The 22,924-nt window shown below is 35.8% G+C and overlaps 2 protein-coding genes and 2 long non-coding RNA genes across 4 annotated transcripts; 1 reads left to right on the forward strand and 3 right to left on the reverse strand.

The window, feature by feature from the left end:
* Nucleotides 1-85: 85 nt before the first annotated feature.
* LOC128198434 (uncharacterized) lies at nucleotides 86-1,075 on the reverse strand. The gene is made up of 2 exons (XR_008251160.1): nucleotides 929-1,075; nucleotides 86-839 (listed from the first exon to the last, which is right to left on the reverse strand). It is a non-coding gene; the product is annotated as an uncharacterized LOC128198434 (long non-coding RNA).
* Nucleotides 1,076-1,856: 781 nt separating this feature from the next.
* LOC128198435 (uncharacterized) lies at nucleotides 1,857-5,680 on the forward strand. Its single transcript, XR_008251161.1, has 2 exons — nucleotides 1,857-2,932; nucleotides 4,521-5,680. It is a non-coding gene; the product is annotated as an uncharacterized LOC128198435 (long non-coding RNA).
* A 208-nt stretch (nucleotides 5,681-5,888) lies between these two features.
* Nucleotides 5,889-6,706, reverse strand: LOC128198430 (uncharacterized). Its single transcript, XM_052883938.1, has 2 exons — nucleotides 6,506-6,706; nucleotides 5,889-6,426 (listed from the first exon to the last, which is right to left on the reverse strand). The coding sequence occupies exons 1-2, from the start codon at nucleotides 6,583-6,585 to the stop codon at nucleotides 6,177-6,179; spliced, it is 330 nt and encodes a 109-aa protein (XP_052739898.1). The 5' UTR covers nucleotides 6,586-6,706; the 3' UTR covers nucleotides 5,889-6,176.
* A 3,252-nt stretch (nucleotides 6,707-9,958) lies between these two features.
* LOC112051528 (T-complex protein 1 subunit alpha) lies at nucleotides 9,959-21,026 on the reverse strand. The gene is made up of 10 exons (XM_024090216.2): nucleotides 20,863-21,026; nucleotides 19,566-19,689; nucleotides 18,788-18,905; nucleotides 17,865-18,046; nucleotides 17,154-17,418; nucleotides 16,263-16,515; nucleotides 15,932-16,022; nucleotides 14,262-14,454; nucleotides 13,083-13,223; nucleotides 9,959-12,132 (listed from the first exon to the last, which is right to left on the reverse strand). Exons 1-10 carry the CDS (start codon nucleotides 20,933-20,935, stop codon nucleotides 11,905-11,907), a joined length of 1,668 nt encoding a protein of 555 aa, XP_023945984.1. The 5' UTR covers nucleotides 20,936-21,026; the 3' UTR covers nucleotides 9,959-11,904.
* Between the last annotated feature and the right edge of the window lie 1,898 nt (nucleotides 21,027-22,924).

Raw genomic sequence — 22,924 nt, forward strand, 5'->3', positions numbered from 1 at the left:
AAAACAATGTTGTTTAATGTTAAGCAGGTAGGGCCAGGTAGTTCTATATTTGTGTAACATCTATTACTTAAAAATAAAAAATATATTTACTTGTGTTGGTATTTTTTATTCAGACTTGATATATTGTTGTTGACAAATTTTGTTATAATATATATCTTTCATTCTTTAGTTTAATTTAATCAAGAAACGACCCTACTTACACATATAGGTACCCCCTCTAACAAAAATAGACTGAAGTATAGGTAAATATTTAACAAAAATGTAAATTAAAAATTAATTATAGATTAATTAAAAACATGACTACAATTTGAATTATCAACTTTAATAATTTGCTTCAAAATAAAAACACATACGCGTGGCGCAGTAAGTAGTGCTCCTGCATCCACGGTCATGGGTTCGATTCCCACACCTGGAAAATATTTGTGTGAAGAGCATGGGTTTTTTCCAGTGTGTGTGTATTTATACATTATATAAGTATTTATAGGTAGTATATAAATGTAAATTAATATTATAATATCAACTATCTTAGTACCCACAACACAAGCTACTCTGTATGCCTACTTTGGGGCTAGATAGTGCTTTGTATGGTTTAAGTATAAATAATTATACAGAAGGCTTGGTCACGAAAAAATATATCCAGTCCTTTGTCTGCATAGCTTGAGGGTTCTAGAAACTTGTTATCATGGTTTTGAGTAAGGAATCCTTGGACAATACTGCCATCACAAGGATTACTGTTTTCTGTATCCAGCCCTTGATCTAACAGCTAAGTGAAAGCTTCTTTAGGTGTTGGTTGAAACATTGTTAAGCTCTTCACTTCTTCAAAATTATTAGTGATTCTCCTAGAAAAATAAATCATAATGTAGGTATACATGGTACTGCCCAATATTCTTATAAATGTTCTTATAAAGTAGGTATATAATATACTGACCTGTGATAAGTCTCCTCCTTCGGCTGCATAGCTTGAGGGTTTAGGAAACCAGAGTTCATGGTTTTGGAGTGAGGAAACATTTTACAATATGCACCCAACTACAAGGCTCCACCGTATTTCTGACACAGCACAGAGTAATATAGGCTATATAAAATATAGCCCGTATTACTCTGTGCTACCCCATATTCCCACAGGAACGGGAACTACACCGGTCAAACTATGGTGTGTCTGCTAGTACTGAATAAGCCTACTCCAAATCTTTAACCAACTTATCCTACGATGGAAGCTCACCATATAAAAATACCATATTCGGCTCACTGCTGAGCTCGAGTCTCCTCTCAGAATGAGAGGGGTTAGGCCCATAGTCCACGTCACTTGCTCAACGCAGAGAATGAAGAAAATTCCTTCATTCATTCATATAACTTACTTATCTCTAATTCATTGCGAACAGCAGTTGTTCGAAGACTTTGTATTTCTTCTAAAACCTGCTGGTATCGCGACACGAAAGTTTTGCAATGAACTCGACAAAGACATCTTTTTCGTTCCGTTTCCGCGTACAATACAAATGCTACATGCATTGTATTGTACATGGCAATGTCGGTAAACACTACAAAAATAACACAATTAATTAAATTCACTTCAACTAACTCTAAAACTGTAATTCTGCTTTATGAAATAAGTATGTAGGTAGGTACCTACTATATATTCTCAACTTTCGTCATATTTTACATGAAAAACTTTTCTAATTCTGATTTTATTGACTTACAAACTAATACCTTACTTACAAGGTATAGTACAAAATTCAAAAAAATCCTAAAAGTACTTTTATTTGTAATTATTGAATCACAGGCGTCATGTAAACTTTATTAAAACACTGCTCGGTATTAGTTTCTATAGCGATTGACTTTGACAACTTCTGTGTCACCCAGTTGTATGATCATTATGCTTACATAATCGCTTAAACTGACTATCGATACGTAAAAACTGCGTTATAACTTGGATAAATCCCTACAAGTGACCGTGACAGAGAACGATCCAAGATGACGTCATTTCGGTGGGAGATGTGTGTTACATGATCGCAAAAACGAAAAATCGCTGTCATTTGTTGTCGTGACTGTGATTTTAAAGCGTTCACCGAGTTACATAATGACCCTGCTGAAGGGCAGTGTTGATCGACCCCCTGCGTGGAGTGACGACATCAAGCGCGATCGTGGTTTGATTTGGTAGTCCCTAGACTATGTCCTGCAGTAGCCGTCCATCGGCGGGTGTAATGATTATGATTCACTTGGTGAATTACCTACTTTTTAGGATAACATCAAAAATGTGTTATATTCCAGCAGGCTGATTATGTATCTCGACGTATCACTTCTAACTGTGTAACGCAAAGCTAAATTGAACACTAGAGTGTTTTTGCAATTCCGATTATGTAAGACATAGGACTGCCACAATGCCTAGTGATATCGTTCTAGGCGCAAAATTTTATCGACATTATGCGACTAAATAAAATACACCCTTTCCCGGTACTACTTACTACGGGTGCGGCATACTTTTGCACATATACGCATTATACTTGATTTTGCTGTTTGTCTGTGGTGAAGTGAAGTGCCATAGTTTCTTTGTTGGTAAACAAAGCCGTATTAAAATATTAATAAAAAAATTGGTTTCGTTGGATCAAAGTACTTGCTACTGCTAGTTTTTTGTTTTCAATAGAAGTAATTAATTAATCATTTTATCGTATACATTTTTATTAGTGTTAATAGTTAATTTATCAAAGTAAACGGCCACTTTTACATAAAACATTATCTACACGAAAGTTCTTCAAAGTTTTATCGTCTGCCTATGAATAATTTAATGGTCGTTGTGTTATGTAAAGTATATTTTATAGTGTTTTGTATATTAAAGTTTATCGCTTCGGCAAACTTGGCGATGGGTTGTTTTGGAGGGCCTTTGGAAAGTCAGGCTACTAAATAAACCTTCCGTGTTCGCGTCTGCCAGTGGCGTTGTGTAAGTTATCACATATCTATATTCTATATTATTATTTTAAAGAGGATGAGAGGAAATTTTTGATATTGTAGGGGGTAATCTCTGGATCTTAGCTATAAGGCCGCCTTTTGTATGCTGATCTCTTCCTAATTTGTTTTTTATTTCACTTGTTTTTGTCTTTGTGGTGTGCAAATAAAGTATATTTATCTTTTATCTTTTTATCTACTAAACCGATTTTGAAAATTCTTTCACCAACAGAAAGTCACATAACTTGTGAGTGTAATAGGCTATATTTTATCCCTATAGTCCCAAGGGAGTGGGAACTATGCAGGTGGAACCGTCAAGCATCAGATAGTAATTATATTCAATTGAAATTCATAATTTTCTATTTTAAGCTTAACATAATACTTGGTTTTGTGACTAGCATATTGCATTAAGAAGCCTATTTAAACCACAACTATACCTGCACCATGTAACCTTTAAGTACAACACGAATAATCAAAATCAAACTTTGTCTTTTTATGCAGATGTATTAGAATTGTTTGTATTTGTAGGTTTTTGTTTAAGTTACATTAAGGCTAAATATAAAATCCTACCTTGATTAGTAATTTTTTTATGATGATTGGGGCTAGCCACTTAAAATAATTAATTCAAATTTCAATTACAATATATAGTTAAGTTAAATCCTACAAGTATATGTATCTCCTACAAAACTGGATAAAATATAAGGCAAATCAAAAAACAAAAGAGCTCAGTTTAATCCCATAAAAGCCCAGTTGCTGCAGAGTATAGACTAGAGGGTTTGCCAGGGATATAGGTCCATAAGCACAGCAATAGCCCAGTGGATGTAACCTCTGCCTCAGATTCCAGAGGGTGTGGGTTTGTATCCAGTCCGGGGCATGCAGCTCCAACTTTTCAGTTGTGTACATTTTAAGATATTAAATATCACATGTATCAAATGGTGAAGGAAAACATCGTGAGGAAACCTGCATACCAGATAATTCTCTTAATTCTCTGCTTATATGAAGTCTGCTAATCCGCTTTGGGTCAGAGTGGTGGACTTTTGGTCTAATCATGAATGAATGAATAGTATTACCTAATCCAGTGTATGTAATTCTTAATGATAATAATTGCTAATTCAAATAATAATTTGTACTTTATATTTTCTTTTATTATGTACATGTTCAGCTTAATAAATATTGCACATTATGATTTGTTAAATATCATCATTTTGATTTGTTAAATATCACATATAATGAATATTGTTATCATTTACAATAATGTATTGTTTATGATAACAATATTCATTAACCTGAAACTAAAGGATCACAAACATTCTTTGTCTGAAAAGAAGCTCAACATAAATACAACAAAGTATTATTTTTGTTATCACCATCTCACAGAAATATATTGTAGAACCAAGTAATATACCTGAGGTATAAATATATCAATTAACCCCCCCCTAGATTTGTCATTTATATAAACTCTTAATCAAGATATAATACATAGGCCATTTCTTATCTCAATATTCCCACAGGAATGAGATCTACTTAAAGAAACCGGGGGCATATGTAGTTCATGTAATAAAAAAATATTTTCTACATTTCAGATCAACATGAAGATGTGGGCTCTAAACTTTGAGTGCCAGGGACTGACTATGGAAGTCTCCATGTCGCTGGTCACCATTGAGGTGCAAAACACCTTGAAAAAATTGGTGATTCTGAATCCTTCATCTCTATGAACGATTCATGAAGAAAGAATTAAACAAACATTTAATGAACAGATTTTTTATAAGATTATTATCAATAATGACATTGCATATGAGAGAAAATTGTCAAATATAATTTCATTTTAATTTAATATAGTTAATTATGACATCACTGTATATAAAGAATATGATTATTATCATTTGGTTAATTTCAGTATTACATAGTATTAGATAAAAATTTTATTGTAAAATTGCACATCAAAATATGTTTTATTATCTATTATTAGGAGGAAATATTATTTAACTATTATTATTATCCCTAATAGCCCAGTGAATGTGACCTCTGCCTCCAATTCCGGAGGGTGTGGGTTCGAACCCGTTCCGGGGCACGCACCTCCAACTTTTCAGTTGTGTGCATTTTAAGAAACTAAATATCACGTGTCTCAAACAGTGAAGGAAAACATCGTGAGGAAACCTGCATACCAGAGAATTCTCTTAATTCTCTGCATATGTGATGTCTGCCAATGTAATCCAAATATGCTGGCCCATATTCGGCTCCTGTCAGAATGAGAGGGGTTAGGCATTGGCCTTTCCTTACCTTATCAGCCGATAGACGTCCACTGCTGGACATAGGCCTCTTACATGGACCTCCAAGCACAACGATCTTGAGCCGCGAACATCCAACCAACCGACCAACCACGCTTTCCAGTGCGGGGTCTCCCGAGTGCGGGTAGGCACTAACCCCTCTTACTGGGGGAGACTCGAGCTCAGCAGTGAGCCGAATATGTGTTTATAATGATGATGATGATGATGATGATGATGATGATGATGATGATGATTATTTAAGTAATTGTAAAAGAAAAAATTTAATACTACATTAGTTGTTTATCTATACAATTCAATAATTTTAAGAACAAAACATGTACCTACCACATTGTAGGAAATAAATAAATAATGATTTGATTAAAAACAATGTTGTTTAATGTTAAGCAGGTAGGGCCAGGTAGTTAATACTCTATATTTGTGTAACATCTATTACTTAAAAATAAAAAATATATTTACTTGTGTATTTTTTATTCAGACTTGATATATTGTTGTTGACAAATTTTGTTATAATAAATATCTTTCATTCTTTAGTTTAATTTAATCAAGAAACGACCCTACTTACACATATAGGTACCCCCTCTAACAAAAATAGACTGAAGTATAGGTAAATATTTAACAAAAATGTAAATTAAAAATTAATTATAGATTAATTAAAAACATGACTACAATTTGAATTATCAACTTTAATAATTTGCTTCAAAATAAAAACACATACGCGTGGCGCAGTAAGTAGTGCTCCTGCATCCACGGTCATGGGTTCGATTCCCACACCTGGAAAATATTTGTGTGAAGAGCATGGGTTTTTTCCAGTGTGTGTGTATTTATACATTATATAAGTATTTATAGGTAGTATATAAATGTAAATGAATATTATAATATCAACTATCTTAGTACCCACAACACAAGCTACTCTGTATGCCTACTTTGGGGCTAGATAGTGCTTTGTATGGTTTAAGTATAAATAATTATACAGAAGGCTTGGTCACGAAAAAATATATCCAGTCCTTTGTCTGCATAGCTTGAGGGTTCTAGCAACTTGTTATCATGGTTTTGAGTGAGGAATCCTTGGACAATACTGCCATCACAAGGATTACTGTTTTCTGTATCCAGCCCTTGATCTAACAGCCAAGTGAAAGCTTCTTTAGGTGTTGGTTGAAACATTGTTAAGCTCTTCACTTCTTCAAAATTATTAGTGATTCTCCTAGAAAAATAAATCATAATGTAGGTATACATGGTACTGCCCAACAAGTTCTTATAAAGTAGGTATATAATATACTGACCTGTGATAAGTCTCCTCCTTCGGCTGCATAGCTTGAGGGTTTAGGAAACCAGAGTTCATGGTTTTGGAGTGAGGAAACATTTTACAATATGCACCCAACTACAAGGCTCCACCGTATTTCTGACACAGCAATGTTGTCCATATCTTCATGGGATCTAGGAGCAGCTCCCAAGATGGGGGTCATCATGCAAACATTGGTCACCTGAAAGAATTGAAGTGTGTATTGCAATGTATTATGTATTTTGCCTACATAAAAGTAACAGTTTCATAATTTAGATTTGGATCCTGTAGTTTCATTAACTGACAGTTATACCTAAGCAACAGCTTACCTAACAACCAACAGCGGTCCCTATTGGGCAGGTTTTCCTCAAGTGGTCTTATTGCACTGGTTCCATATGTACAAGTCATAAGATGCACCACCAAATTGAGCATCCACTATGTTATTATTAGATTGGCATCACATATCTGAAATAATTGACAATATATAAATAAGTTAATGTTTAAATAAAAGGAGGTACCATGCTTTTATTCAATTCTAATTGTTAGCCTCCTAGTAGCTCTTGGCTTGTAGGCCGAACTATTGTCACATGGGTGCAATCAATCCGCCCTAATACCCGGGCAATCCAAATTTTTTCATAAATCTGTAAGTAGATGTTAATCTAGATTAAGCACCTGGGTATATGTCTATTTACAGTAACATCCTGTGATATGAATAAGCACTCTGTGTATTATTTATTAATCTCAATCAATAATCAATCTCATTTTGCAAATAAGTTTTTATGCAAAATCAACCTATGAAAGATTCAGTGTGGTAGTGAACACAAATTAGTTGAGTCTTAGAAAAAAAAAACTAAAAATATAATGAATAGGTTATGTTAGTTTCATACTGTGCTATAAGTTAGTTTCATACTTACTTATTTATAATGATTTTGTGTTTAATGCAAAGGGAACTTAACACATTTTTTTTAAACAGCTGGGGTATTCAGGAGCGTCAGCGACTTCATGTAGGCATTTGCTAAAAGATGCCTTAGCCATCACAAATCCATTTGTATGATCCATTGGCATAAAAGTTTAAAGCTGCCAAGACCTGTAAATAATATTCAATGGTTTAATTTAGGTTGTTAGGATGACAGTGACCGATCTTTAGATAATATTATTTGTTTCTTACAATCTAACACAAATACTACTGGACTGATTATAAAAAATCTTTCACCATTGGTAAGCTACAGCACAGAGTAATATAGGCTATAAAATATAGCCCGTATTACTCTGTGCTACCCCATATTTCCACAGGAACGGGAACTACACCGGTCAAACTATGGTGTGTCTGCTAGTACTGAATAAGCCTACTCCAAATCTTAAACCAACTTATCCTATGATGGAAGCTCACCATATAAAAATACCATATTTGGCTCACTGCTGAGCTCGAGTCTCCTCTCAGAATGAGAGGGGTTAGGCCCATAGTCCACGTCACTTGCTCAACGCAGAGAATGAAGAAAATTCCTTCATTCATTCATATAACTTACTTATCTCTAATTCATTGCGAACAGCAGTTGTTCGAAGACTTTGTATTTCTTCTAAAACCTGCTGGTATCGCGACACGAAAGTTTTGCAATGAACTCGACAAAGACATCTTTTTCGTTCCGTTTCCGCGTACAATACAAATGCTACATGCATTGTATTTATTGTACATGGCAATGTCGGTAAACACTACAAAAATAACACAATTAATTAAATTCACTTCAATTAACTCTAAAACTGTAATTCTGCTTTATGAAATAAGTATGTAGGTAGGTACCTACTATATATTCTCAACTTTCGTCATATTTTACATGAAAAACTTTTCTAATTCTGATTTTATTGACTTACAAACTAATACCTTACTTACAAGGTATAGTACAAAATTCAAAAAAATCCTAAAAGTACTTTTATTTGTAATTATTGAATCACAGGCGTCAAGTAAACTTTATTAAAACACTGCTCGGTATTAGTTTCTATAGCGATTGATTTTGACAACTTCTGTGTCACCCAGTTGTATGATCACTAGGCTTACATAATCGCTTAAACTGACTATCGATACGTAAAAACTGCGTTATAACTTGGATAAATCCCTACAAGTGACCGTGACAGAGAACGATCCAAGATGACGTCATTTCGGTGGGAGATGTGTGTTACATGATCGCAAAAACGAAAAATCGCTGTCATTTGTTGTCGTGACTGTGATTTTAAAGCGTTCACCGAGTTACATAATGACCCTGCAGACCGGTTATACATAAGACAATAAGCGAGGCACCTGAGCTAACATGGTTGTTTAATTGGTATTGTATTTATATCTATAATATGTAAATTAAGTGATGTTTTGTTATTGAAACTGTTCAAGTTTTTCTACAAGGCTATGTTTTATAGGTATTCTATTTGTTCCAAGTGAAAATATTGTAGGTAGGTAGCAATATAATCTAATATCTTAATTTAACAGACTATGTCTATAGGTCAATGGTCCAAACATTTCCATTGACAAGATATTGTTTGCGTATACAAATTAGTTTTTGTTTCTATAACAAACATACAGACAGACAAACAAACATTTTACTGATTGCATTTTTGGCATCAGTATCGATCACTAATCACCCCCTAATAGTTATTTTGGAAATATATTTTATGTACAGAATTTACCTTTCTAAAGATTTATTTTAAGTACCTATAGATTTAATTTTAATACCTCGCTACTAGCAACGGTTTTATAGATTAAATAAAAAACTAAAAAACCATTGATGTAATACTGTTTTGACAAAATACACCAATGAGACGCGTGGTTTAGTTTGTTTGCATTTAGTAGTGTGCGCCAAACTTCGTGTCCGCTCTGAACACGAGGCGTATGACTGCGTAGTGTACCTACAACATATCCCAGCGGGGTACCGTAGTTATAAAGTTACAATTTGAGAGTGGACTAGAACTTCGGCGTATACTATATCTATATTTATAATAAATCTGTAGAGGTCAATTTTGTACATGGAACATATTTCTATGTCTATACTAATATTATAAAGCTGAAGAGTTCGTTTGTTTGATTGAACGCGCTAATCTCAGGAACTACTGGTCCGATTTGAAAAATTCTTTCAGTTTTAGATAGCCCATTTATCGAGGAAGGCTATAGGCTATATATTATCTCCGTATTCCTACGGGAACGGGAACCACGCAAGTGAAACCGCGCGGCGTCAGCTAGTCTATCATATACCCCCTTTACCTAATTTTCCGCGCAATTTTTTAATTTTTTTCTGTCATATAATAAGAACCTTCTCCTGACAATAACAAACACATAAAAAATTAGTGAAATCGGTCCAGCCGTTCACGAGTGATGGCGTGACCAAGGGATATATGGATTAATTTTATATATGTAGATTATCGAAAATAAGTACATATTTTTTAATAATAAGCGAAAAATAATAAAACAGTGTGATAATTAAAAATTATTTTAATTAAGTTTTATAATAATACATAGATAGACCTACACATGTAACAAAATTTCGTTTGAACCAATCTATGGCAGCGCCATCTGTTTTTTAAGCATAATAACGTTAAAGCACGAGCAAAAAAATGATATATCTCGTATTGTTGCAGAAATTAAAAGTATTTTCTTCTACTAGCACACTACTGTTGCAAAGTATTTATTTTAGTGTCAGTGGCGCCCTCAGACAATGGTTTTACATACTGTTTTCCTGTATTAAAGCGCCATCTTGTGGTGAATAGTTACGTAAAAAATACTATAGACAAACGTGTTATTCATATTATTTGTTTGTAAAACACGGCTAAAACTCACGTGATATAAGGTCGGAGTATGCCAGACTAGTTTCGAACCTATACGGGACCCTTAGTCATGAGCTGGTTCTTGCAACGCGGCACTGATTTAAACTGATCGTGTTTGGTTTTTTCGCTCGCCCGAAACCGCTGGTGACAGGTTCCATCAAGTGCCATCTCATTTTTAAATACATACATGAAAATCGACAGTCGCAACGTAACGTAACGTTACGAGCTAATGGGGTTTTATCCGCTTTGTAATCCGCAAAATCTATGTCAGTTATATGGTATTCATATTTTTTAACAAGATCCGCTTTTTAGATGCATTTTAAATACCTAAAATTAGGCGGGTATAATATACTATTCCATTACGCTAACAAAGCCTTAGCCACTATAAATTAACATTAATGAGCAAAAAAAAACACTAAACCATATTCTGTTAAAATAATTATAATAAAAAATGCGTTACGTATTATTACAAATATTCCCTATTGTGACATGCCCTTATGTTTGGTTTATATTTATTAAATTTGTGAAATTCCCTGTAACGAATATTCATTCTTAAGAACCATACGAATATGACTGTAGTTTTGGAAGTAAATATTATATTATTTCATTATAATTTTAATATTATTATTACCTGACGTTTCAAAAGAGAAAGAGAAATAAATGAATTTTGACTTTGACTTTGACTTCACAGTACACAAAAGTTCAAGTTGTATATAAAATCACCAACTTCCCAAAAAGATTATTGTATTTTTATTCCATTTATATATATTTTCTGGTACACATTAGTAAAATATACACAAATCGAATGTAGTAATTGTTAAGGCCATGAATTTGATGTTTCTATAAATATAATTATTTCCTATTCATTCGTTAATATTATGTTTTGTTAAAACCATTTCTTACTCGCTGAGACATTCAAAACAATATCATCTATTGCAATTTGATGATTTTTAATGCATTGCCAATTGCATTTGATTGACAAAATTTTTACAAGCAACATTTAAATTGTCATTACTGACCTCAGGCCAACTATTGTACAGGACCTGCCTCGCTATGCGTTAATTTTCTGTCAAAGTATATGATCAACGATCTAATGCGAATATAAAAACTGTCTCTATAGCATCGATGTTTCATAGTTGTAATCGTATTCGTCGGTTAACGAGCTCCGTAAAAATATCTTTTTGTATAGTTGAATAATGTAAAAAACGGGCAAAAACTTATAGTTTAGTGAAAGATATACACTAAATCTAAGCTCGTTTTCCTTAGAAAATGACAGAAAAATTCGTTTGTGAATATGGGTGCGATACTGGTCCTTCTATAATTGGTCTGAGTTACTGACGCATAGTATTTAGCCATTCTTTTATAAAGAGTTTTTAAGTTACTTTATTGTAATAAGTGCCGCCGACTGCAGTCGACTGCAGTCATCGGCAGCAGTTGCCAGCTGCCATTGGCAACGTACTGCTCGTGTAAATGAACCAAAATAAAGGCGTGTTTTCTGTCTGAATGTCTCTTACGGTCCTCGGTTCTTGTGATTGACGAAAAGCATAATACTTTTCAATACTTTATTAAAGCACTGAGATTAGTTTGTGTTATACACTAGTCTAGCTCCCCGGCGTTGCACGCGTCCTCGTAACTCTTGCCCTTCTGCTCGGGGTCCAGTTTGATCAAGTCGTCTATGCGCAGGATAGTGATCGCCGCCTCCGTGGCGAACTTGAGCGACTTTATCTTGGAGATGGCTGGCTCGAGCACCCCCGCGGCGAGGTTGTCGCGCAGTGTGCCTTCCAGTAGGTCCAAGCCCACCCACTTGAGGTTGGCGTGTTCTACCTGGAACATGAACATTTAGAATTATAGTTTGAGTTTGTTGTGGGCTCTTCTCGGACCAAGGCGCGTTTGGAACCCTCGTAACTTTAGTTTTAAGTTCTCGACTATTATTACCACCATTAAATTAAATTATGACATAATCTTGACCTTTCAAAAGTGCTTGTAAACTAAGCCTAAGAAATAAATGAATTTTGACTTTGACTTGACTATACTAAACCCCTAATTGATGTGTAAGTACTGTTTACCTACATACAAATTAAAATTCGCTAGTAATTTCACACTTAATCTATACTTGATGGCCTCCGTGGCGCAATGGTATACGCGGTGGATTTACAAAACGAAGGTCCTGGGTTCGATCCCCGGCTGGGCCGAGTGAGATTTTCTTAATTGGTCCAGGTCTGGCTGGTGGGAGGCTTCTGCCGCGGTTTGTTGCCACCCTACCGACAAAGATGTACCGTCAAGCGATTTAGCGTTCCGGTACGATGTCGTGTAGAAACCAAAAGGGGTGTGGATTTTCATTCTTCTCCTAACAAGTTAGCCCCGTTCCATCTTAGACTGCATCGTCACTTACCATCAGGTGAGATTGTAGTCAAGGCTAATTTGTAAATAATAAAAAAAAAATACTAATATTATAAAGAGGAAAGATTTGATTGTTTGTGTGTTTGTATGTAATAAATAGGCACCGAAACTACTGAGCTTCGGTTAACCTAAGGCTCAACAATTTTACATAAAATATTCTATACATAGTGTAGGGAGTAGAGTAGTGTAGGGTAGGGGTAAGTAGGAAAAAAGTACACATAAGTCAAAGCGAAGCTTGACCGGCTCTGCTAGTCTATATAATTATATAGAAGAAAGTCATGTTTTCAGCTGTTCTTTAGTTATAAATAGAGTAACTAACACTATTTATAACTAAAGAACAGCTGAAAATGAATGGAGAGGTAAGGTAAGGATACCTTGGTCTGCGAGGAGTTGTGGTAGGCCCTCAGCTTGGCGACCAGGTCGGTGGCGTCGCGCGCCGCGTTCACCGACAGCGTCTTGGGGATCACCAGCAGCGACTGCGCGAACGCGGCGATCGCCAGCTGCTCGCGGGAGCTCTGCAACATCACCGGCGTATTATAATAGGCTAGTTGACACTTTTTTTTAAAATAGTCTTAAATAGCTCACTATCGTTTTACTACACAAAATTTTTTTTTCATATTTTTTTGAGACGTTAAAAAATTTTTAGTTATTAAATATGTTTTTGACAATACGAGCCAAAACGGTCGGTTGTCGGCCATAACAGTTTATATTTCAACTGTTTCATGACGTCACTATAATAAATCGCATACAAATGGAGCGTTTGACAATAATATTAGTTAACGATTAGTCCGACTTTTAGTACATCAAATGTGTTAGTGACGACAGAAAATGGACGACAGCGTTTTTGACGTTTGGAAAATTTTAAAAAATACGTGATATTTATATTAAGTTTTACAAGAAATCCCTAACTTTAATTGATTGATATCGATATATTGCGTACCCTTATTCCATGTACTGCACGAAAATAATATTGTATGTATTAAATTTGATATCAGTCAACTATCCTATTAAGACATCATCTTCATCATAAGAATAAATGTTAAGATATATCATCAATCATCATCACTATGACATATGTTAATGGACGTCTACTAGCACATGTTATGCAGGACATAGGTCTTACGTAGGTATTTCCGTTTACCACAAACGTCAATCACCTGTATCAAACAGGACTCAGGACAGGCCAGGCCAGTGCACTCGACTTAAAGTGACGACTTGGTTGACGTTGTCAGTTCATCTAGTAGTGAGTTGGTTGGTCGGAGTAGTGAGTGGGGACAACACTCGCGCCAGTCTCTAGAGGCACTCACCAGCGTGGTGGCGAAGTTGTCCAGGTATATGGAGAGCGCGCACTCGGCGGCAGCACTCGCGCCAGTCTCTAGAGGCACTCACCAGCGTGGTGGCGAAGTTGTCCAGGTATATGGAGAGCGCGCACTCGGCGGCAGCACTCGCGCCAGTCTCTAGAGGCACTCACCAGCGTGGTGGCGAAGTTGTCCAGGTATATGGAGAGCGCGCACTCGGCGGCAGCACTCGCGCCAGTCTCTAGAGGCACTCACCAGCGTGGTGGCGAAGTTGTCCAGGTATATGGAGAGCGCGCACTCGACGGCGCCGCCGCCGGGCACGAGGCGGCCCGACTCCAACACGCGGCGCACGGCACACAGCGCGTCGTGCGCCGAGCGCTCCATCTCGTCGCAGTACGCGTCCGTCGGCCCGCGCAGGATGATGGACGCCGCCGTGCGCGCCACGGGTCTGCGACGTGCGTAAGACGAAATTTTATAAACATTCTTTCGTTGTGCAAGCCGTTAGTTATGGAATGCTGCTCTCCCTTTGAACATACGGCAATCAAAGACAGTGTACATTTTAAATGCCGTAAAGACTCATTATCTAGTGCAGTAAAGACGATCTGTATATATTATTTCTCTTCAATATAATGTATTTATTAGTATATTTTGATATGTATTTTATTCATTATTGTAGGTATTTGTGTAATATTGTTTATGTATTAGGATGTAAATTATTTGTATGTATGTGTATTACTAATACTATGGTTATTTTTGTTTTACGCCACCTGCTGATGTTCTTAAGTTTTCCTAAACCGAAGGTTGCCTGGAAGAAAACGCTACATAGCGATAAGGCCGCCTTTTGTATGCTGATCTCTTCCTAATTTGTTTTTATTTCACTTGTATTTGTCTTTGTGGTGTGCAAATAAAGTATATCTATCTAACGTCATTATTTATGTTTAGGGTTCCCCGGAAAACGTATTTACTCAGTTATAACTCGCTAGCAAGGCTGCAAATCTATTGCTGCGAAATAATATAAAATAGGACCTAAATAGTAGAGAAAGAAATAAAAATTGTACATAAAGGAGAAGGACCATTTTTCTTACATTGAGCCCTGATTTAATTAATAAACTGTTTTAAGTTGATCTATGCGTATAACATTTACGGATGTTGTAGACATAGAGAGTAGCCATAGCAACACCATGACGACATTACAATACGATATTTACAATTATTTGACACTAGCGGACGTCCACGACTTCGTCCGCGGGAACCATGGATTTTTCCGGGATTAAAAGTAGCGTATATGTTAATCCAAAGTAAAATCTATTTGCATTCTAAATATCAGACAAATCGCTTCAGTAGCCGCAGCGTAAAATAGGAACAAACATATTAACACACTTACACACAAACTTTCGCCTTTATAATATTTTATTTATTTATTTACTTAAACAGTACCCGGGAAGACATTACAGTTGCCCAATTCGTCTTCCCGGGCTATAAATATACATTATAATTACTAACAATTAATAAAATTACTAAATATTAGTGTGATATATATTTAATGTACTCTGGGCTCTGGGCTACCACAAAGCACGCATATACTCTGGTTTATAACTGTAACTGCCCAGATGAGCGGCATTTTGGTTTAATTACTTGCCGAGGTCTATACCTACTTTATAAAATGTACGATTTTAACAAAAAATAACAAATTTCAATGTTTCTTTTTTTTCTTTTTAACATGTTGCAAAATGGTTGGTCTCTTTTGGAAATTTATTTATTTATTAAAAGTACAAATTTTACATAAAAATAAAAATATATCACAGAGATTTGACCTTGGTGTCAATAATTTACTTAATTAAGTATCTTAGAAACATATGCAAGTTTAAAGAAAATGTAGTTACTTAATGTTTGGGTTTAAAAGAGTTATTCTGCTAGTATCTTACCCTTTAATCAATATGAGTTGGTCGTCGCAGACCTGTTCCTGCACCACTTCTGCAGCTTCACCCACCATGCTCGGCTCAAACACCTCCTCACCTAGAATATTTATATAACAAGAAGTTTAGTTGACTACTACATTAATACTGCTTGAGATCCAAACAACAGTTTTTCGATCGAGTTTCATTCCAGTCAAAGTATCAAAACAAAAGTCAACCAAATTTTCCCAGTCAACGGTCGCCGAGTCGGTTGGTCGACAATCAGGTGATATCCAAATTGAGTTAGAATAAGGAAGGCTTCTTATACTCAAGCAAAACTGAAAAAGATCATTTTTCTCACCATCCATATTAGTAAGTGATGTGAGGTAAGCAGCGCCAGAGGCCTTAGCGATCCTCTTCAAGTCACTCTTCTTGACCCGCCTCACTCCCATAGCGCCTGCCTCCACAAAGTACTTGAGGCACAGGTCGTCAATGCCTCCTGAACAGAGGATCACATTGACACCAGTTGAGAGAATCTTCTGCAACCTCTCCTTGGTGATGTCGAGTTCACGGGCACGGATTGCTTCTAGCTTTTCAGGGTCTGATACAAGCACCTGTGGGAAGAATTATATATAATTAATAAGATATATATTAAGTAAGATTTGTATTATTCTAGCCTCATTTAATAACCTCAAATTCATTTACCAGCTCATGGATATCCACAGCTGGACATAGGCCTATTGTAAGGATTTCCAAACACAGTAGGCTTGAGCCATTATTTAGTGGCTCCCTATAGCCTATTTGTTATATAGTCTGTTGGTCTGGACCTACCAATACAACTCCTTTCAGTGTGCTCTGTGATAATCTGTGGGGTATAGTCAAAAATTATGTCAAATAGAAGTCTCTAATAGAAATGAATGAATTAAAAAACTGATTATTCATGGTGTCTCTGCGTGACAGAATCAGGAATGAGCAGATCAATAGAAGAACCAAAGTCACCAACATAGCTTAACAAGTTGCAAAGTGGCAATGGGCAGGGCACATAGTTCCGATAAACATTGGAGTCCCAAAGTTCTGTAATGGCGACCCTGCACTAGAAAACGCAGTGTTGGTAGACCCACCACCAAGTGGACTGTCAACATAAAGCGATTCCCTACAAAAGATCTAGGTCCTGCAGTGGACGTCCATCATCTGATATGATTATGATGATGATGACAATACTGTAAATGCAAGTTGTGTGAACAAATATTACCTGAACACCCATCTTCATCTTGGTCTTTTGCAGCGAGAAGTCAAGGCAAGCTATCTTGGCATTGATAATCTTCTTTGGCATCTGCTGTGAAGCGACGGTACAGTTTAACGCGTAACCCTTCACCAGTACACTCTCCCGGGCACTCCGTCCGTGAGCCTTCAATACGTTGACAGCTTTGATTGGGTACACAGCGTTCCCTTTTGAGTCGTTTGTCTTCACAGCTTGGGCAGCATCCACAATGATTTCGGAGAAAAAGTCTGCATCACTGGTATTTTTTGTTAAGGAATTTATTGTATTTACTTGAATTTAGTACGACATTAGACAAGGGACAAAGACATACCTATCCACAACCAATAGCATCTGAACCAGAAATTATTATTTTTTAGGGTTGCACATAGGTCTTATAAATGGCTAAAAAAGTATTGTTTGTAATGTTATAGAATGCTTTCCGGATTGTGTAAAGGTTTGCTTTATGAACAAAATTTATGAAATATATTTCTCTCTTTCTCTTTCTTTGCGACAGGACAAAAGAGCATGTTATTTTTAATTTTAATTTTTAATATTTGATAAATAAGCTTAATTTTGAAGCAGTTTAACATCATGTTATTCAGTTTGTAATGACTAAAAAACAGGTTCAGAAGGTTATTCATATAAGCGCCGGCAATACATGTTTTATACATGCTTCATTTCATTATTCTTTTAAAAGGATACGCCCCTATAAGTTTGGATGACATGGTGGTCTTGGCAGCATTAATAATTGAAGCTCTTCCGAGGGACTCCACAGTGACTGTCAGGTTATCCTGAATATATTTGACAGCTTCCTTGCAGGCCAGCCGGTATCCTGATATGACACTGGTCGGATGAATCTTGTTTTTGACCAGTTCATCTGCATTCTATTGAAGATTAAAGTAAAATTATTCCCAATTTATGGACAAAAATAATCAGACAGAATTTATTGGACACCAAAAATATTTTAATGCACAGTATTACAATTATTTTTTCTTTAACTGATGACTTAATGAAATAAGGGGTAGGGTAGGGTAAGGGAAGGGCGGGGTAGGGTAGGGTGGGGGTAGGGTAGAGTAAGGGTTGGGTTGGAGTAGGGAAAGGTAGAGAATAAGCGCACATTAGTCAAAGCGAAGCTTGACCAGGTCCATTACTTCATTGTATATTTCTTGAAACTTCTGATAACTTTTAACATTAAGCTTTAGTTTGAGGGTAAACAGAAACTTTTTTTTGTGTTGTATAAGTTTGCACTTGTTTTACAATCATGCCTGATGGAAAGTGATGATGAGCTCTAAGATAAAATGCACTTGCCTAGAAGATGCCTATTCACTCTTGTAGTGATTAAACGATGTGTCAAGGAACACTGAAGCCAGAGGGGCATTCCACATCTTAATATAAAAATGTGAAAGGTCATTCATCACAAAATCAAAAACCGCTTGATGTAAAATCTGAAATTTGGCAGGGATGTAGTTTATAGTTAGTAGGTATCCACTAAGAACGGATTTTGCGATAGGGCCGGATTAAAGAGTTCGAGGCGGGACGAAGTCGCGGGCGTCCACTAGTCTTATTTGAAATGTGAAATGTTTAGTGCGGATCGACTGGAGGTCAACAACAAAACTACGCCATACCTTTAACAACTCAGCAGCAATGATGACCACCGATGTGGTGCCATCCCCCACCTCCTCATCCTGCAGCTGTGCCAACTCCACCAGCACCTTGGCAGCTGGGTGCTCCACTTCCAACATTCTGATAACAAAAATAGTATGTTAGTGCAGTGCAGTGGATCTAAGCTCCTAAACCTTCTCTTTGTAGATCACCATCTGTCCCTGCACCTATACCTATTCCCTTAAAAATAGGCTAATAGGGATAATATTATAGAATAATATCTTAGCTTTATGTATAGGTTGCTCCAAATTTTAAGTCCATCAGTAAAGGAAAGCATAGCCCAGAATGCAGTAGCTAAAGTACGAATGTAGCAAACCGACAAACTTTACACTTCTTTCCTACCCCTATCCCTTGACTCTTAAATAGAAGAGTTGATTTTATGGTTTTCCTGGCAATTTTTCTAATTTTAATCACCTTTTAAACCCTCCCTATACCTCTACAATGATTTCAAGACCAAGATAAGATAAATCCATACAAAGTCCAACCCCTAATGGCCAATTGAAGAAAAGGCCCAGGAAAGAAATATCTGTCCATCCATTCTCGAGTTTTAGTGAGACTAACAAGCATCAATTCATTTTTATATATGTATAGATAGTTACATTATAGAAATATTCATATTATTGATTTTTTGTATAGTTAAAAGATATTAATATTTCTCAGTTATAAGTACCTATAACAGCTGCAGCCAAGACTTTAAAGAGTTGAATGTGTCATGACCATTAGACTAGAGTTGAAACTTACTTGAGAATGGTTGCTCCATCATTTGTGACTGTGACATCACCAATGTCATCTACCAGCATCTTGTCCAAGCCAACCGGCCCCAGGGAACTTTTTACAATGTTGGCTATTGCTGCGGCAGCCATCACTAAAACAAAACAACAATATTTTTATTTTGCTACAGCTGTGATAGCCCAGTGGATATGGACCTCTGCCTTCAATTTAGAGGGCGTAGGTTCGATTCCGGTCTAGGGCAAGAACCTCCCAACTTTTCAGGTATGGGCATTTGAAGAAATTATAACATGGTTCAAACAGTGAAGGAAAAACACCATCAGGAAACCTACAATATCTCAGTATTTTAACAATTCTCTATATGTGCAAAATCTGTCAATCCACATTAGGCTATGTGGTGGACTATAAAGGTGGAATTATATTTGTCTGACGTGTCGTGTCATGACGCATCAGAAAAGAATTGGTATTATACATTTTGTATGGCAATGTTTACACTTATGCGTTGTGACATGTCGTGATGGCTTCTGATGTGCCACATACAAAATGTATGATACTGATTCTGTTCTGATACGTCACGACACGACACGTCAGAAAAATATAAATCTGGCTTTAGCCTAATAACAGTGGTGGTTAGGTCTATCTTGCAGCTCCATGTCCCTTCTCCTGTAAGGAAAGAGACCTGGGCCTTTAAAATAGGGCTGATGATATTGCCAAGGTAGTGGAAAGTGAATAGGTGAATTCTGGCAAAGACAGGGACTTGTGGAAGAAGATCAAGGAGGCCTTTACCCTTGCGGGGTCCATGTTTCGATGAAAGATGTTCATTCTTATTACTATCATAATTTATTAAAAGTAACAAATTACTAACATTTGAATTGCAAACAATCGAGAAATATGGAATAAATGGCTTATTTATTATTTCATTAACATCAAAATAACTGTGTTTTGTTATGTTAATACATGCATCATGCATTGTGCTTGTTCTAAATTAGCAGTACAAAAACTTAAATTGTCGTTATTCACCTATCATTATAATGATGGATAATAAGCTTCAATCTTACTTTTGTAAGATGCAACAGTTGTACTTTACAATTTTCATGTCTGAATGCTGTTAGGTTATTTTATAAAAACATTAATAAAAATCGCTGTAATGTTTCAAATGACACAAACCGCGAGTTATTTACGGTATTTGTGTGACAATCACGACACGAAAGGCTCATTTTTATTCAAATATCACATGAAATTTCGTAAGTTAAAAACCATAAGCTTTGCATGTGATCGACCGGGTAACATTTTAAGTACCAAATCTCACCATTTTGTGTTCTAACTGGCGCTCCAGAATACCGGGTTCCTGCAACGGACAAAGCGGCAGCGAGTGTCGACATATTTATTAATTTTAATTAAATATTTTGTAAAATTAACTCTCGTCACACTTTTGTCTTTTTCTGGAAGAGAGAACACAATGCTGCCAAAATAAAAAATAAAGTGACAAATGACGCATGGTTTTATTGCCAGTACAGTACTTTTTTGATTAAGTCGCGTATCTGTTGCCAGTATCTTTTAAAAAGTTTCACTTCTCTGTCTACGATCTTTCATAATCTCAGACTAATTATATAAGGACCAGTATCACAACCGAATTCACGAACAAAATTGTCTATCATTTTTCGAGGAAATCGAGCAATTATTTTAATAGTTTTTTTTTACACCATTTAACTACACAAAAAGGTATTTTGACGGAGCACCTTAACCGACAAAATCGATTACAACTTTGAAACGTCGATTCTATAGAGACAGTTTTTATAATCGCATTAAGTCAAATAACTTTGACAGAAAAGTAATTTCTGGCGAGGCATGTCCATATGTCAGTTCATAAAATAAAATACAATTAACCATAGTAACCTTCAACCTTTGACCTTCGCATCCAAATTCACCAACAAAAAAGTCTATCGTTTTTTGAGGGGGGACGAGGTAAACTAAACTCACACATCGAAAATATTTAACATATTAAATATATTCTGGTCCACACACTACACACAACTATAAATTTGACACGCAATACACACACGCGTAATTTTACAAACCAACAAACACATCGCTTAGACTATCCACAGAATTTAAACCTACATAGAATATTCTATTAATTGATCGATGTTTTGCTGTTTCGTCAAAAGAATTGATTCTTTTTAGAATTTTTTTTTATTACAAATTTGATAAACAATTGAAACGTTACTCCATCTTTTACTAAACTACAAGTTTTCGGTCGTTTTTTATGTCATTCAAATATACAAACCGGCATTTTTAGGGAGCTATTTACACGATGAAAACGATTAAGTACCACCATAGAATTATTAGGTACTTGTACTGAATCGTAAATCTAGGTTATGATTACAACAATGAAACATTGGTTCTATAGCCACAGTTTTAATTGCTTTTATCTTTTCAATCACTGCTAATATCCATTATTTTGCAATAGCTTTAAATTAAATTGACCCGTGGCCTACTGGGCCTAACAGGCCTACTGGGCAAACCACGTCAACGCGGTAAGTGCACAATCTAATAAGTTAAGTAGCTGTATGTGGCATGGAAACATAGTGTGACTATAACAACTTTTACAACTTTTTGAATCGTTAAATTTCAAAAAAACGGAGGCTCGTAGCTAGGTAGTTTTACATTTTTGTTATCCCCATATTTCAGGGGAAATATGGGGAAATTTTATTATTAATCACATTTTAAACTATCTTACTGATTTTCAGCTTGTTGGGAATTTATGTAACTCTACCCTTATTTTTTGGTTTAATTTGACCGGTCTAGGAGCTCTTTACACGACGATAACGATTACAACAATGAAACATCGATTCTATAGCAACAATATATATAAACTCGTTAGATCATTGATTTTTGATCTTTGCCAGAGGGGTAAAGGTTAGCAAGGTCCTGTTATTAATGATCGAAGCATTCAACAATATTTTTTCAACCGACGAATAACGGAGAGAAAGTTAACAATTTGACGTGTAGGTATATCTTTTTTATGTATGAACACGTGTAACTTTTTACCCAGTAATCCGATTTATAATTTTTTTTTAAATTAAAGTCGGGACTTAAGTATATACCAAAACGAAAAAAAAATTCCAATCATACAGGGTAGGAAAATAGGGGATGGCTGTATACCCATTCATTGTAAAGTAAAACCACGCATAACTTTTATAGAGACGTCCGATTTTTTAGATAGGACCTCAAAATTAGTCCCAAATTATTTTCAAAAAAGTTTTAAGGGTGGGAAAATAGGGGTGATATATTAATCATTAGCCAACTTCTTGCAGTTTAACCCACGTTGTTTCCGTTTCCGTAAGAATATGAGGATGAAATTGAAATAT

Source organism: Bicyclus anynana, chromosome 10 (assembly GCF_947172395.1).
Source record: "Bicyclus anynana chromosome 10, ilBicAnyn1.1, whole genome shotgun sequence".
Taxonomy (NCBI): Eukaryota; Metazoa; Arthropoda; class Insecta; order Lepidoptera; family Nymphalidae; genus Bicyclus; species Bicyclus anynana.

Bases quoted from the DNA above. Each gene is read 5' to 3' on its own strand.
- LOC112051528 (XM_024090216.2), bottom strand. From the start codon at position 20,935: ATGTCGACACTCGCTGCCGCTTTGTCCGTTGCAGGAACCCGGTATTCT. The intron at 19,690-20,862 runs GTGAGATTTGGT...GTTTTGTTTTAG, and splicing joins GCCAGTTAGAACACAAAATG to TGATGGCTGCCGCAGCAATA. The intron at 13,224-14,261 runs GTGAGTGCCTCT...GTGATGTTGCAG, and splicing joins ACAACTTCGCCACCACGCTG to AGCTCCCGCGAGCAGCTGGC.
- LOC128198430 (XM_052883938.1), bottom strand. From the start codon at position 6,585: ATGTTTCCTCACTCCAAAACCATGAACTCTGGTTTCCTAAACCCTCAA. The intron at 6,427-6,505 runs GTCAGTATATTA...TTATTTTTCTAG, and splicing joins AAGGAGGAGACTTATCACAG to GAGAATCACTAATAATTTTG.